The 17,880-nt window shown below is 41.2% G+C and overlaps 1 protein-coding gene across 1 annotated transcript in view; it reads left to right on the top strand.

The window, feature by feature from the left end:
* The window catches only part of RAB38 (RAB38, member RAS oncogene family), a 298,863-nt gene that overhangs the window by 117,125 nt on the left and 163,858 nt on the right, over window positions 1-17,880 (top strand). The window contains exon 2 of the mRNA XM_086933980.1: window positions 632-912. Coding sequence (XP_086790106.1) covers window positions 632-912 — 281 coding nt within the window. The remainder of the gene's footprint in view (window positions 1-631; window positions 913-17,880) is intronic.

Below are 17,880 nucleotides of genomic sequence, written 5' to 3'. Positions count from 1 at the left end.
GACAGGACCCAAATCCTTGCTTCATTACAACTTAGGGCCCGATTCTGATGCGCTTAGGAAAGCATTACCACCTATGGCCAGGTTACGATGCAGTTATGAAGGCCTCCTAACGGCTTTTTTCCTTCCAAATCGGATCGGTAAAGTGTCTTCCCGACCGAGGGCCAGATTACAATGTGGTTAGGAACATCAGCTCCCATAGAAGTCAACGGGAGTCCAACCAAATCGTATCTGGAAGCATCCAGATGCATCATACTCAGTCGGCTGGACTTTCCTGATCTGAGTCGGTCAGAAACCATTTCCAAACCGATTCGATCGGGAATATTTCCTAACCGCATCAGAATCGGGCCCTAAGTTAATCACATAAACTACATATTTTAGCATATCAGACTTGAATTGAAAATATGAGCCAAGATCAACGACTACCACTGTAAAATGTCTCTAAACTTTTTTATTACAAGCACATTGTTTTTTGCTTCAGTAAGGAAATGCATTTAATTCAGTTGTGGGGTACAGTGTCACGTTACATACAACAAGGGGTTCCCTATAAAGTAGTGTTCAAACTTTCAGAATTTTTTTTTGAAAAAGATATTTTGAAAACCATATGAAATAATGTTTACTGTTCTTTTTGCAGGCCAAGAAAGATTTGGGAACATGACACGGGTGTACTACCGTGAAGCTGTTGGGGCATTCATCGTTTTTGATGTGACGAGACCTGCTACGTTCGAAGCAGTGCTAAAATGGAAAGAAGATTTAGACTCTAAATTGACTCATTCCAATGGCACACCTATTTCAACAGTGCTATTGGCAAATAAATGTGACCAGAGGAAGGATGTGCTCATTAATAATGGCATCAAGATGGATCAGTACTGCAAGGAGAATGGATTTGTGGGCTGGTTTGAAACATCAGCAAAGGTAGGCTAATCATTTTATTGGAACTTGGATATTTCTAAAATCTACAATATATGTTTCATTGATTTGTTTCAAGTCTAAAATGAAGGTGGTTCAAGACACAGATAGTGGCTTCTAGTTTAATGACTGGGGGTCTTTGCTGAACAGAATGACATATCTCTTCATTTGATGTCCATATTTTAGTGCTAGCGATTGCTTTCGGGCCAAGTAAAGGATTTTAAACTCTTTTCTTTGGTTCATGGGCGCATTGTGTAGGGATCTCAGGCACGGTTTGTTGAGTTTCCATCTGTGAATTTTCATCAGCATTTAATTGTCCATCTCAGAGTTTTGTAATGATATATTAGGATAGTGAGTTATAGATGTTGGTGATTAGTATTGCTTGTGTAACCAGAGGACCAAAGTTTATACTTTACTATTGAAATCAACGGTTGTATGAACGCCATATCCCATTGAATAACTGGTGGTTCATTGCATTTTGACAGTGTGTCAATTCAATTTGACAATTACATTTTCTTTGAACCTTGCCTATTGAGACATTTAGTTGCATCTGATGCATCGTTCTGAATATGGTAATTATTTCTACCTTTGTAAGCTCAGTGTGTTGTTTGTGCTAATTCACTTTTAATTGTATTTCCCTATGTGTAAACTTCATGATGGTGATTAACTAGATAGCACACTGTATTAAAAAAAGTAAGTGTTTATTACTACAAAACAACAATACCATGCAATTTTTCACAGATAATATGCTAGACGGCAAATGTCATATTATTGTAGTTTGGCACCAAACCTACCTTAAATTAACTATTGATTGCAGAGTTAAGCCTCTCATACAGGCTATTGAACATCTTCTCTACCAAGAAAAGATAAACGTGCACTTAAGTTTCATATTGCATTAACCTAAGTAAATTATTTTATCCACAAACCTGAGTAGGGGTTAAGCCTCTTCCTAATTCACACCTATATCTTGATACCATATAATTAAAATGGAGAGTGGCTTGCTTTTGAAAACACTTTCCATTCTCTTTATCTATAAATGATATATTGAAGGTGGGCATAACATTAGGAGGCTGAAATGTATTCTAGTTAGTATTTTGTATCAAAGTAGGACAATAGTTGAGAATTTGTAGGTGCCCAAACAGTCTCAAGATGCCTGCCCAAATTGACAAACTTTTGTGGAAAATTGTAAAGGACTTATTTGAATAAGCTAGTGAAAACAATGTAACAATTTTATAAATGATTTTCATGGTCCCATTGGTAATTTGTGTTTATCCTTGCTTCAAAGATCTGGATCCTGAGGTTTTTTATTTTAGTGTAGTTTCAGCTCTATATAGTACTATTGCTGTAGTTAGGTTTGGAGTAATGCATGTAGGTGTGATGGTCGTGAGGTTCAGCATCAAGTGCAGATCCTTCAGGTTATGCATGTTATGATATGTGATGACATAACATAACATAGTATCTATCCTAAGGCTTCCCGGTGCTGCATGAGAATTGACATGCACATTAGATCTCCATAACTATACCAGACTGGATTGGCTGGGATACAGCCAAGATTTTAGCAGTTGTCTAAATTTCTTCTCCATGAGTTCAGTCCTCAGATCAATAGGAATTGAGGGACAGAAAAGGAAAATATCTTTCACCCTATAAGTCCTTTGAAGGTGTGAGACCTTCAAAAGACATGAATTAGGGGATTTTAGTGTCCTCTTGGGAGTGTAGGGTACCAGGAGATCCCTAATCACTGGAGGGCTCTGTTGTTAATTGCCCTGTTGGCCATGCATAAACCCTTAAACTTTAGTCTTTGCTCCACTGTGAGCCAGTGCAATAAGGATTGAGCATTTTTACCTGAGGAGTACTTGGTCAGCTTAAGAATGGTCTTTGCCATTTTATTTTGGACAGCTTCAACTCTCTTGACAATTACTTTAGGTGAGCCCAAATACAAGGAATTCTCATAGTCTAGATGGGAATGATTGTATGTATTTCAAGGTGAGAATCTTAAATCAGATGTGCAAATTGATCAGTAAGGGAAATGAGGTGCTGTTTATGCAGTGTTGGACTTGAACCCAAAATCATCCCTGGGAAAAATATTCATACCCGCCCCCACTTCTGGAGGCATGAACAGGAATGGGTTATGGGGTTTTTCATGGATAGGTCATAGCAACGCATCCAGCTCTAGAAGTAGCCCCCTAACATGCAGCCCACCAGAAAAATGCCTGTGCTGCACAAGGGCCATCTTGACCCTAATAACAGCAACACTCTTGGTTTTTGCATTGTGAGAAATGTGATCCATGGTGGGGATCACATTTGGTTCCACAAAAATGTTTCCAGATCAGCCTGAAGTTAGGATCCCAGTTACTCTCACTGTGCATTCTAGATGCCTGATTGGTCTCTTTGTAGTTTTACAGTTTGTTGGCACCAGACAGTAGCGGCTCCAGGTGAGAGTGCTACCGGGCAGTGACGTGGGGCGGGGAACAGGCCAGGTGGGACTGGAATATGGATGAATGCATGTAAGTAGACAATCAAATCCATTAAACAAATTTCATTACACGCGTGCAACAAAATAGTTTTATTGATTTGATTGTCTACTTACCTGCATTCATCCATATTCCGGTGTTTACTACCTCCCACCCAACCCCTCCCCCACCCTACGTCATTGCCCGGTAGCACTCCCACCAGGAGCCGCTACTGGCACCATAAGCAGACTCAGATTCTTTGAATAGCTCCCTGAGTCCTTGCGGGTAAGGTAAGGGAAATCTAGTTAAATATTGATAAATTGGGTGATAATGGGTACTACTGTGATATATTTGTCCATGTGGAACACTTTATTTATGCCGTCTTTTCTTGATGCATGTTAACTCTGGGTGGGGGGATTGATGTTAACGTTTTATTGTACTCAATTTAGTAGACTTAAGATATGCATGAAATTTACAGTAGTAGAAATGTGCTTGAATGCTTGTGAGGGCATGTCATATAATATGGATTATCATTTTACATTTGTAAATTATAGTTATCTGAGTATTCTCCCTTTTAACCTATATTTGAATCTATGTATTATAATTATCTGTGTACCTTTTTAAAGCACATTACTGTAAATGTAGTGCACATCATTTATGATCTGTATTATATGCCTGCGACTATTGCACTAATGTCTATTTAATGAAACTAATAAAAAATATTTAAACTAACTCTGTAGTTTTACATAAACGTCAGAGTTATCTTCATGAGTGTGAAAGCTCACTAAAGTGGCTCTTAGCACTTTATTCCAGTAGTCTCATGTAAACATCGAGCTGAACTGGAATTGATCAGAATTTTCTGTGCATGTTGGGGCTGTGTGGTATCTGGCTTGAGGGGTTGAATGCTGTTCAATATTTTCTACCAAATGGGTTTGGAACATTCTTTCCACAGTCCTTGCTGTATCCGCAAGTGTCATGGCGCCTATTTCCCTGCCTTTGTCAAAATACTTATTTCTTGAGCAGGAGGTCCTTTCCTAAGGTCAATTTTACTTTTATTATATTTTAGGTTTATTCGCACATGCACCCATTAATTTTTATATTTTTCTAAATTGTAGCCTTGTGTGCGTGCCCCCATTTGTTTTTGTAATATTTAATTGTATTTGTTTGCAGGCGCCCTCTTTCCTTCCCTGTAGATGTTAGCCGCCACTGCTCTAGACTCTAACATTCTTTAAATACATACATTAAAGAACAAATATTCCTCCAAATAACTTCTATCATGCGCCCTACAAATTAAACTCTTACATTATGCTTCATCAAACTACTTGATTGAGATTCCAAAGACTAAATGCGATAAAATTATATCTGTATACAATTCAATCAGTAGACTGAAGATTTCAGTTTTTAAACTTTTAGGTGAAAATAGCGCCTAGAAGCACAGGTGGAAAGTCACAAGTTCAAGCTGACCACAATGGCATGGGGGTTGGTCATAGGGACCAGGTCCAACCTGCTGAAGCGATACCTTCTAAAGTCCGCTTGAGGAGCTGTTGTTCATGTTAGTGGTATGAGGAGCTGGTCGGAGGTTTCGAATGGTCACTGTTGTTGCACAAGGAGCTGGGACTACCTGGAGGTTCACATTGCCGTGCGTGCTGTCACTATCGGCGAGACGAATAGGCCTCATAGGAGATTCATTTTGGCGGCTGTTGCGAATGGTACTATTGGCGCAATGGGCAGGTCCCGCTAGAGCTTCGCGTTAGTGATGGCCGCGGGAAATCGATTCTCAAAACTTCTGTATCGTCACCTTTTCTTCAATAGGCGTGCACTCGGATGCCAGCCAACGGATGAGAATCTGGAAGGCACCTCCTGGTGTTCTAGACTCACTACAGGAGAGGCAAGCAGGCGGGTTCAGACAGGTCCAGGCAGATCCAGATTTTACTGGCCAGGTGCAAGGAGTCTTGTAGTGTCCCTGTAGCTTGAACAGGTCAGCCACTTGACGTTTGAAGTTACTTCTGAGATCCTGGGTTCAAAGCAAGCAGGTCTAATCTCCCTTCTTCTGACAGAAAAAATGTCCTTCTTCTGCACCTTTTACATGTACTGGTGTGTTCTATTGAGACCTTCCGAAGGGACCACTTGTAAACCTGATGCCAGCCATTGTGTGGGGAATTCCCTGACCTGCTTCTGGTCAGTTATTGCCCTTCTCCTGGGTGTGGCTTCAAAGTGTCTAGGGTGACAAATGTAAGAGCAGGCCTGGTGCCAGGTTCCTTGGTATATGGGGCCATTTGAAATGTAATCAGGGTAGGGCACAACTCCTCCTCAGCACTCAGTAAGGAAGACCCTCTCATTCTACACCTAAGCCTTTTTTCTCAATGTGGGGAAGCAATACACAACCCACAACAGCAGAGCCATTACCAGTTATGTGACCCTAAACACTGGCAGAAAAGCACATTTGGTTTAGGGCAGTAAGAATGACAACTTTCTAAAAGTGGCTTTTTCAGACTAATTTAACCATTAAAGAGGATTTAAAATTACAATTCATTTCTATATGCTCACAAGTCTAAGGTAAGCACTTATTAATGTAATAAGATAACCCATTGTTAGACAATGGAAGAGATAGGCCTTACAACAGTGAAACCCAGGTTTAGGTGTTTTTCATTTCCAGGACATGCAAAACTAGTGCACATGTCCTACTTTTTAAATACAATGTACCCTGTGCTATGAGCCTTTAGGGCCTACATTAGGGGTGACATATGTTTTGAAAAGGAAGGTTTGGGTCTGACAAAATGTTTATTTTGCCAGGAAGAAATGGCATTTAAAACCTGCCCTACAGGCTGCAGTTGCCCAGTCTGGGTTGATGCAGGAGGTCAACAGAATGAACGACCTCCTGTTCAGCATGAACAAGAACGAAGCAGTGAGCAGTGGTGATTGTAACCTGATTACTTCCCAGCTTTGTTAGTGATGCCCTTCCTACTTCTAAACGGCCTCTTCATTTCAGGAAGGAATGGAGCTGCACATGATGTAGGTGAAAGTGTGAGTAAAGGTGCTCCCTCCTCCCGACCTATGCATTGATGCCGAATGCATAAGAGTGAGGGCAACCAAAGGATTCAGTAGTGGAGGAAAATAGGTGGACATTCTGGAAGGAGAGAGAAAACAGCCTCTGAACAGAGGAAGTTTCTCATCTCTAAAAGGAATATTCTTGCTGCCAGTACCTGTTGGCCAGGGCACAAGTTCTAAAAAAAGAAGTGGGGGAACGCTCCAAGTTAGGTGGTGTCACCGGAAGTGACATCACAACAGGAAGTGACGTCACGAAAGGTATTCCCCATTCATTACAGGTATTTTCACTATGGCTGCTGTAACAAGCCTTATCTCGCTCATATTTGCCGGCTGTGGTAAGACTATCTCGGAAGGGTCAATGTGTAGAAGTAGACATGTCACAGCTTTCTCCACTAACCGTGACACTGCCCCCTCCGTCCATGCCCGAGGCACGCCTCCTGAGCTGCCCTTGCAGTGTCACTCCACCCCTCTGTTCATAGCCTGACTCCTGCCTCTTGGTTCTCCGCTGGCACATTTGCCCCTCTCGAACGTTCTTCTGTTCTTCTCTCATGTGTCCTCTTTCCTCGTTCATCTGCTTCTCCCCTCTCGGCGCCATCTTCCTCTTCTCACTCAATCATCCATTGCTTTCATCCTGCCGCTGCCACCACTAATTGAAAGTTCAGCTTTTGGGCAGGGGGGACGGCGTCCACCCGGTAAAAACCCGCTAAAATAAGTGGGGGGACGCCGTCCACCCGCGTGGTACCCTGACTCGAGCCCTGCTGTTGGAGAGAATCCTTCGTCCACTCAAAGCCGTCCCTTGCTATATCAGTAGAGATGGGACTAACTTTCATCACACGTTAGGTCGATACATTTAAAAGCTACTTCAAGTGATGTTAAATTCAGCAAAATGAAGATTCCCCCAGTGAGAAATTACGGTAAAAATCATATGCATAAAACTTTGCTGATGGGCAGCAAATAAACTCGAAGGAGGAAGAGCAGTGCGCGGACAAGACAAGACTCATGCTTAAAATAACTTGTGAGAAATAACCTGAGCTAAGGTGTTTGGAAAACATCTTTGTGTGCACAGTTGCTGCAGGTATCTGTTTATAAACCAGCTCACTGGTCCACTTTCTAAAATCACCACTTAGCTTTTGATCCTTCTGTGCTTTACGAAATAAGTTCCACTGAGTTGAGCAATACAATATCTTGTCAATAAAATGTAATTCACGATTAATTTTAAGATGTGTTCTATTTAAATAGTGAGAATTGTGCCATGCTTTTAAATAGTGCTCTCTCACCAAGAGATAAGGGTTTTAACACCTCCAAATGTATGTTCGGGTATTATATTTTGTTTAAAACATTGTGGTGCGAAGGCAGTAAAATCCCATGAGGTACATTTAGATGATTTACGACTGTGCTTTCATGGGCACATTAAATTACTATCCTTGTGTTCGTTTGTACGACGTTTTGCTGTGGTGGGCTTTTATCTAGTTGATTATGTAAACAATTCCCGGTGGAGGATGTAAGCTGGATCTGAACATTGGTGAAAATATGTTTTACATAATTGGTGTACTCAAGCATAGCTATTCACGTCTCAAAATCTGCTGCAAACCGGTCATGATCAGTTTACAGCTTTTAAAAGCAGCAGCATTTTTGGCATAATCAAAGCAAGATATGAAAAGTACATGAGCCTCGGTTCTCATTTCATACAGAGTTCGGAGATGTTTGATTGTCCTCAGGGCACGGAGAAAGACATCTTCGGATTCGGCACACTTATTTATATGAGATATTAAAGCCAGTGTTGACGAAAGTGATACCGAGGGGGTGGACAAATAATGATGGGTGGGGTGAAGAAGAGTTCGTTCAGGCGCACGTATTCAAGTTTAGTTTTGTCGAGAACACTGCTCAATTTGTCCAAAAAAAGAAGTATAGATGGAAATACTTTTTCTGAAGAGCCTACCATCCACTTCCCCTCTGACACTGCCCACTTCCACCACTGGCGCTGACCACTTCCACCACTGGCGCTGACCACTGCCTCCGTAGATGATTGCAGGTTTGGAAAAATTGGAAGATTCAGAGAGGGAGGGGATATTTGGTCCTGTAAAACATGTTGCTAAATAGTCAGAGTGTCTAACTGGGCACCCTGAAAGGGGGCATGTTGGAAATGTGGCTCTAATTTGAGGGGCGTGAAACCCTACTCAAGCAGAAACCACAATCTCTGTCAGGGTGAAACACAAGTAAACCCAAAATTATCCTGTGATTAACCCTCTGGTACCATGACACAAAGCAGTGAGGCAATGTGTACAGTATTTATGCAGCCCTTCAAACAGTAAAAAAGTGAAAACAGCAGTAAGAAAAATTCCACAACAATTTAGGAAAATAGAGTACAATTTAATGAATTATTTGACATCAAAATGACAAAAATCCAGTCAGTAGAACCAGAGAAATGCACTTTAAGGGTTTAAGTGAACTTAGTGCCTGAAAGCACAAAGTGCCAACTATGGTGACCTGGTCGCACTGGACCGGGACAAAGTCACAACTTCAGGCCAACCGCTCTGGAGCATGGGCCGGTTATAGGAACCAAAATAGACCCGCTGAATGAAGTACCTGAAATATTGGTTGAGGAGCAATGGAAGTCCAGCACTGAGGATGCATTGCACATCAGAGGCGAAGCGAAGTCCTTTCTTGGAGATGCGTCAGGCAGCAGTGGTTCTGAGGTGCTGCGGTGGTGATGTGAAGTCTGTGCGGGGAAGTGCATTGCACAGCAGCAGTTCTGAGGAGCTGTCGTGCTGATGTAAAGTCCATGCGGCGAAATGCATTGTGCAGCGGAGGTTCTATGGAGCTGCAGTGGCAATGAGATGTCCTGCGTAGAGATGCGTCATGCAGCAGCAGTTCTGAGGAGCATGGGGGCTTTGATGCAAACTTCTGGTTCAGGGATGTGTCACACAGCGGTTATGCAGAGGTTAGTGAGGTGATGCGTTGCACTGCATCAAATTTGCTGGGACCACAGATGAGCTAGCAGAGCTCCGTCAGGCCCACTTCCAGTGGTCCAGGACAGGGGTGGCACATTTTTAGGGTACAGGACTCACAGCTTGCAAAGTCCAGGTGCAGGGTTCAAGGATGTTGGAGCCTGTCCTGTCGCTGGACTCTGATCAGCTGGCCAGCCAACAGGTTCTAGGAGTCACTGTGTTGACACTGGGTTCAATATGCAGGTCCCGCCCTTCACTCAGGCAGCAGGCCAGCAGGCAATAGGACAGCAGAGTAGCAGTCCTACTTGCAGAGGAGCACAACAGTCCTTCTGAGTCTTCCACAGGCCCAGAGGTGTACTGAAGGGTAGCATCAGCCCAAGGCAAAAAAATAGGGGAAGACCACCCTAACGCTGTCAGGTCTTACAGGGCTCATGAAATATCTTTGTACTTTCATGGTCCTGTTTAGGGGAGGCAAAGGCTGGAGAATAATTAGAGGTGCTTTATTAATATTCATATTGCTGGAGTGCAGGTATATCTGGGATAAGTCAAACTGCTGGAGTGCTGGTGTCTATGATTCCTGTCATTGAGGATACTTATACATGTGAGCACTGACAGTTGGATCAGATTTACTAACTTTTCATGGGACATAGTGTAAGGGTGTGTGCATGCTGTCAAGCATATCTTTTGTACTGGAAGGGTACCCTTATAGTACAAAGTAATATGCTTAGACATAGTTAACACTTTTCAGCATTCATGCAAAGTTGGAAAAGTTTTAAAAAAATCAAAGCATTTGTCAAAGTTAATACCAGCCTCAAAGAGACATCATTTTTGTGGTGCAAAGCCCTTTCTACAAACGTTAGTGGATAGGGCTTCCTGTAAAAAAAACATGATGGCGTGCATGGGAACGCTGATGTACCACCCATGGTATGCCCCATTCATGCAAAGTATTGTCATGTAGTGCATAGAACTACTTTCTTTTAGGGCTGTCTTTTGCACTGGAAAGTAAATGACAATTCTGCATTTTGCACTGGTTTATATCACTGTTGTGATGCAAACCCAGCACACAGTGTTGGTAAATTTGGCCCATAGTTTTATATTGCTTATGAGTTGTCTCTGCTCTGTCCTCTCCAGACCCCCCAAAATGTGCTAGGGTGTATCATATGATATGGGAATCAAAATTCTGAGAGCAACAAGGAGACAGAACTCTGCAAGCTGTTTAAGAAAGAACATTGTGCACAATTAAAATGCTATGAGGCAGGGATGAATGTGGAAACTCATAAAAAACTAATAATCTGCATCTAATAATCTCCACAATGATCTACAATTAAACATGTTGCCCTCTGATCAACCAATAGGAAAAGTATTTATAGCACAGTGACAGTGTACAGTCTACTACCACCCTACCATGGCAGAGCCCAGCCATCCTGGCAAAAGTCTGTTATTTTACTAACTGTTGGTGCAAAGATGCCTGCGTCATGCGGAGGTTGTTTTTGTGCCGGAAGGGCAAATTCCTGCACAAAAACAATCACTACAGGCACTTTCCTCTTGCAATGCATGCTGTAGAATGCAGCACGCATTTAAAGAGGTAAAAACAAGGAGAAATGAAAACATTTCTCCTCGTTGCGCCTCGCTATGCCACATCTAGGGTGTCGTAGCATTCAGACGCATCTCCAGAGTTACGATTTATGTGTCTTGTTCCATGGGTGATGCGTGGGAAAATATACTGCAACACCCATGGTCGCCCCTTCAATGCAGAGTGCTGCGTGTGAAGGGGCCGTATTTACACGCACGGGGCTTGCAAATCTGCCCCTTTGAATATTATTCGATAAGTCCAGTAAATGACTTGAGCTGGTCCTTATCCTTCAGATGTGGGATGTTCTCAATGCTCTAAGTAAGCCACCTTCTTGTTTTATGCCATCAGCAGTAATTCTATGACCTAGTTGATCAACGGAAGCAGTGAGAAAATCGCATTTTTCCCTAGCCACAGCCATGCCATGGTCCTCAACAATACTCAACACTTTTTTCAATATACAATTATGCTCACACACATCTAGCAAAAACAGAATATCACCCTGGAATGCTTGCACTCCAGGAATATACAAAAAAACATGAACCCTCAATTTTTGGGAGACACTAGCCACAGAAGCAAGACTAAAAGGTAAACTCACATAAATATATGCTCCAAATGGTTTAAAAAATGTAGTTAACAAATGCAAAAAATGTTCAAGTGACATCTGATTATACACAGCTTTTAAATTGATAGTGTTAAACACTTTTGCCCATCTTGCACCTTGGGTAATGGGTGTAAATTTACCAAAATGTTCTTACTTAAGGACTGAAGATCTGCATACAACCAGAACTGTCCTTCTTTCTTTTTGGCAATCACAACAGTGCTGACCACTCAGATGCATTTGCAGGTATAATAGCCTTTTTTTCTGCACAACTCATTAGAATGTTGTTTCAAGTTCTCTTTAATACTAAGAGGAACATCATGAACCTTATGTTTCACTAGAACCACCCCCATTTTAAACAAATGTCATGCACAAAACCCTTAACCATACCTATACACTCACTAAATACTTTTTCATGTTTTTTCACAATTCCAAATAAGTCAACACATTTTTAGTAATGAGCATAACTGAGGCATCCGTACCAGGCCTTAAAACAATCCCTAATCTGCTTTCATCTACCCAACCCATGATAGCTCAGCCTTCAACTGCCACATACATTTTCATAGCAATGTTCCTGCCTTTAAACTTAATAACATCTCAAACATACCCCAACATTTCAATTTACTTTTTTCCATACGCAACAGCTAACATCTGACTTACATAAACTCTTATTGCCCCATAGCATTCTGAAAGTTCCCACATTCATCATAGTTACTGGTGAACATGAAATCTCCATGATAACAAACTCAATATCTCCAATCCAAACATTAAAAATGTACCTTTATTTTTTGCCACATTTTCCTCATCATTCTTATCTTGTACAGATAAAATGACACTTGATGTTTTCTGTCACTTCATGAGCTTCTTCATTGCAAACACTACTAACTTTAACAACATTGCCATTACTGTTATATACTCTCATGAAATTAACCACCTTTTTACATTTAATGTAAATGTTACCATTGGCTGGACATTTAATGCTGTTGCCAATATGATTACTTGAACCACACCTGTAGCAATTAGTGTTTCTAGGCATTAGTTTACTACCTCCCTTGAGCTTCTCATGCATTTTGTCTTGAACTTTGCTAAGAGCATCAACCCACACACATTCGCCTTCACCAACTTCCTTAGCTGAGACACATACAGCACCGAGCATTCAATACCCTTAGCAGTTTTGATAGCTTAAGTAAATGCAGGATGTGTGCAACACAATAAGTGATTGTAAATAGAACTGTAAATAGAACTGTAGTAATTTCGATGTATACATTTTGAAAGATCTGCACTATTCGCAGTGGTCCTAAAGATCATGTAATTGTAAGTAATCTCGTTGTATAGTTACCTTGATCACCATATGTGTATATATTGAATCCCTGTTTTTAATAACTTTTTATAATCCATTTTTTTAAAAAATGTTGTGTTTATAATGGTCAAAAGTGAATGTATAGCATACTTTTATGATTTTAAAATAATCTAATAAAGTGTATTTGACTCTGAAATGCAGGATGTGTGCAACACAATAAGTGCTCCTGCACTTTTCTTGAAGCACAATTCAAGGTAATTTGATCTCTAATATATTGGTCCACATAATCTTGTAAATTACATGTGTCTGTGGGAATCCTTAAAGAAACAACATAGTGATAAATGAGTTCCCTACTGGATTGTTTCTGTGAATAAAAGTTCAATCTTTCCATGACTACCCTCAATACATCAGATAAATGCAAAGAAGCCCCGTCAGTACTTCACTATATACATTCCACTCATCTCCTTTCGATTCATTCAGTTGAGTTCCAGTTAAATAACCAAAAACTATTAGTCCTTCAGCTGCTAGGCAATTAAACAAAGGTGTCAGTTTCCTGGGCGGTGAGTAAATACCTCCATCAATTGGCACAAGGTAATTTTGAACACTCTAATCAAATGCCTCCATTGTTGTTGAGGTGTGCCTGGGCTCTGTAAAAGCCCAGGAGGTTGTAGCACATGACCTCCTCTCGCCATATTTTCAGGATTATTCAAATTACATGTGTCCCATTAATACGGTACACTAGAGTAAAACTGCAAGCATGTGCCAAGACAAGCCTGACACGAAAGCTGAACTTAAATAAGTCTTTTCATCACAGGGATCAAAAGGATCAGAAATAGAACAACTGTGGTCACCTTGTAAATTTGATATGAAGTATGTTACATTTGTGCATTAATAAACCACATCAACAGTTCCTTTATACTAACCACACATTGAACAATGTTGACCAATACAAAATGGCAACTGAAGTGACGTGACCATGTAAACATGACTTTCACCAATGAACGTTCAGTGTTCAATGCAGATAACCAAACCAAAATGGCTGCTGAAATTGACGTCAGTGCTTGGTATGTGTCAGGCTCCACGCACCAATCTGAAGTGGCAGCTGAGACGACATACTGGATGTCCTACTCCACATACCAAATGCTTGAGCCTGACGTCGCCACAAAATCTCAGCCAAAACAACAGGATACCAAACCAGAGATTCTGAATCACTGCCACTCCACCGTGATGAATCAATACAGCATCAAAGCAAATGACAAACCAGACTACACCACAATAAGGAATGGTTGAGCGCCGTCAGGATGGTGAACAAGTTACAGCTCCCCAGCTACATTGTTTTCTTTCTCCCCATTGCCATTCTGTTCAAAACGGGTTCACAAAGAGGAGGAGAACCGCAGAAGAGTTGTAAGTTTTATTTTTTTCTAAACCACAAGAGCCTATTGCCATGCGTCGTGCCTCCTATTTTCTCAATCTCCAACTGCCACTCTCAGCTGTTTGAAAACTTGAGACTTGAATGATTACACAACAGTATGACAACAGCTCAAGAACAATTAATAACCTGGCATAAAACATACTCCTGATACAACACTTACCTAAAAGATATTGCAGTCAATAATTTTGCCTTATTTCCTATAGCTTACTTCAAGAATGTGAATACTACACATGGCTTAAAGCGTTTTATAGCTTATTAAGGCAATAGCTAGGGGTTGCAATCCATCCAATAGTAATAAAAACACTGTAATACTTCAGACCCCACATTGCGATTAAAACAGAAACAGGGACAAGAAAATATATTCACAAGCAAGTTTTAAACACTCAGAAATGGTCCCCGGAAGAGGGGGATCCATACTTTCTGGCAGAATGACATGGGTTGTGTACCCTCAAGGCTTTGGAACTCCTAACTATGATGTTTACAATTATCCCTCAGACCAACATTTCCCACATGTTATAGTTCTAAAAATGCTATTCATAAAAATAGCATGTGTGTCTTTATGGCCCCTGCTTCACCTGCTTCAGGGTTTGGTGAACTGAGAAGGTCTCTGCTCAGAGGAGGCCAAATCTCACCTTGGACCTGCTCTTACCAACTTTCCCATTCATAAAGGTTGCACCTGCAGAGGATGGCACATATTTTTCTGTAGGTAGCAGAGTGCTGCCCTGGTCCTATTTCTCCATACATGCATGCAGTGTGCTTGTACAAACACATACATACACATAAAAGCCATAGTTAAAAACCTTCTCAGAGGTGTTACATATTAAAAAGATGAATTCAAAAGAATTCAGCTGGAAGATTTGTTTTTATTCTCGACTCAAACCTCATATACAGCGCAGGAGCAGGAACACGTATCTTCATCCTCACAGCTCCTCTCATTCCTCGCCAAGTGACCTCATAGCATTCTCGAGCTCGAGAAGGACGTGAGCCCCAGAATCCTACGAGTTCACACAGCATAACACTTCTTACAAATAACAAATAAAGACATAACATATACTATTGCAACTTCCTAACAATGAAAAGATCACCTCCTTAACAAAAAAATAACATAAATGGTGTGAACATCACAGACGAAGGACACCCCATAAAAGTACAAGAAGGGTGTACCCTTCAAAGTGAATTAAATAACACTTAATTGCATGTGTGTGGAATGTAATCCTCTAAACTTTTGGGATTGACACATGTTCTCCCTGCCCTAGTGACTTCCACTTTCTCAGTGTCCGTCATACTCTTTTGACTTCCACACTCAGGACTTACACCATTTGCTCCACTCACACTATTTTCTGTGACATGGGTGTGGGTTGTACACACTCCATGGGCTCTTGAGACATTGGAATCTATATAGGTGGATATATGTCATCTACTTCCTTAGAGGGGATTAAGTCTTCAACCCAATCAAACTTTCTCAGCTGAGTACACACCCTGGTATCCCCACAAATTACTTTACCCATATCATGTCATTCCAAACCTGCCCTGCAGCTCCCTCTGAATAAGGCAATCCTTTTTGCATGCCACACTTTACCATCACTGAAAAGTGCCGAATTGTATAAAATCTTTACTACTTTAAGGGGTGCAGAATATTTACTCTCCCCTTGCATGACAATCTCTCTTTTTTTCCCTTCACAATATCTCAAACACGCAAACCCACTTTTTTCACCCCATGTAACTGGTCATACTTTTCCCCGATTAACTTCCAGAGAAATCCTTCACTTTTTTTCCTGACCACAAAACCATTTCTGTGCAATTCAACCATCCCATATTGTCTTTAGTGTGTTGTGATCTCCTTCTCATCAATTGAAATGGGGAATGTCCTGTGGATTCACACTGGGTAACCCTGTACGCACCCACAGTCTTCCTCAACTTGTCCTCCCAATTCATAACATTGCTGTTTGACAATTCAATAATCCCTTTTATAACCCTGCTGAAGCGCTCAATGCTTCCATTTTCTTTAGGGTGATAAAGGTATGTAGTTCTATGTACAATTCCTGTTTCCCTAATGAACTTCTTGAAACAGTCAGCCACAAATTGTGCCCCATTGTCTGAAATGATATATTTCGACAACCCTTCTTATCCAAAGACATCCCCATGAAACACCACAGTGTTTTAGTATCTGCCCTTTGGACCACTTTAACCTCTGGCCACTTAGAAAAGTGATCAACCAATACTATGATGTATTGTGCATACCATTAGTATCTTTCACAGGACCGAAAATGTCAATTCCCACTCTTTCCCAAGGCATACTCGGAATAACAATAGAGTGTAAAGGTGGTTTGAGAGTGATCAAAGTTTTGTCATAATTGATGCACTTAGTACATTCCTTGACAACCCTCTCTATTTCTTTACCCACTCCAGGCCACCACTAAGAGTGTTTAATTCTACCTTTGTTTTTCACTATTCCTAGGTGTCCTGGGTGGGTCAGATCGATCACCTTGTTTTGAAATACCTTTGGCAGAACTAACCTGCCCCCTCTAAGTAACAACTCCTCTTCAAGAGACAACTCATTCTTAACTTCCCAAAAAGGAATCAAATCCTTACGTAAGTGAGCCTTCCCTGGCCAACCTCCCCTTGGATATGTTTAATAACAGTGACTAAAACCCAAACCTGGGAAATGGCTTTGATCTATTCTCCATGAGTGATGCTTTGTAATTCGTCTTCAAAAATTGTCGCCACCAGCCAATCATCCCAATCATTCTTTACTTCATCTTTCACCGGTAATGGACATCTGATAAAAAAATCTGCTATTCTGTTATGCATACCAAGCACATATTTGATTTCATAAACAAAACTTAACTACTGAATAGACATGCGTGATATTCTGGGAGACACATTGTTTAACCCCTGAAGTGTGAGGACTTGAGTGAGGGGCTTATGGTCTGTTCTCACTATGTCGCTGGTACCCCTCACAAATTGGCTGAAGTGTTTAAGCCCCCACACACACCACAAGGCCTCCTTCTCAATAACAGAGTACCTTTCCTCCGTTGGAGTCAGCTCTCTTGACGAGAATTCAACCACACACTCCATTCCATCCTCCTGTATTTGAGATAACACTGCACCTAGTCCTCTACCACTTGCGTCCGTTGTAATAAAACTGTTGAGTTTGGATTCAAAACCCTGAAGTGCTGGTGCGGAACAAATATCTTTTTTAATGCCATCAAAGCTGACTTGACACTCATTGGACCATACAAATTTGCAACCCTTCTTAAGTAGCTGCTGAATGCAATGCATTTTGTCAGAAACGTTGTAGGCAAATTTTGAATACAATTCGGCCAAACCTAAAAAAGATCTTACCTCATCCTTACTCTGGGGTATCGCAACTTACCTGATAGCATCCACTAATTCGGACTTGGGGCAGATCCCTTGTGAATTCATATCATGTCCTAAGTATGTTACACTTCTCTTTGCAAACCTGCACTTGGATTCTTCTGCTGTCAACCCATTCACTTCCAATGTCCTTAGTGCTTCCATCAAAACTTTATCATGTTCCTCCGTATTCTTGCCCATAACTAGGATGTCGATCTGAACAAAAATGTCCTTTTCCATATCCTTGAACACCAGGTGCAGGAGGCAC

This window comes from Lissotriton vulgaris, chromosome 8 (genome assembly GCF_964263255.1).
Source record: "Lissotriton vulgaris chromosome 8, aLisVul1.2, whole genome shotgun sequence".
NCBI classification, from domain to species: Eukaryota; Metazoa; Chordata; class Amphibia; order Caudata; family Salamandridae; genus Lissotriton; species Lissotriton vulgaris.
This window is presented reverse-complemented; position numbering and strand designations above follow the sequence as displayed.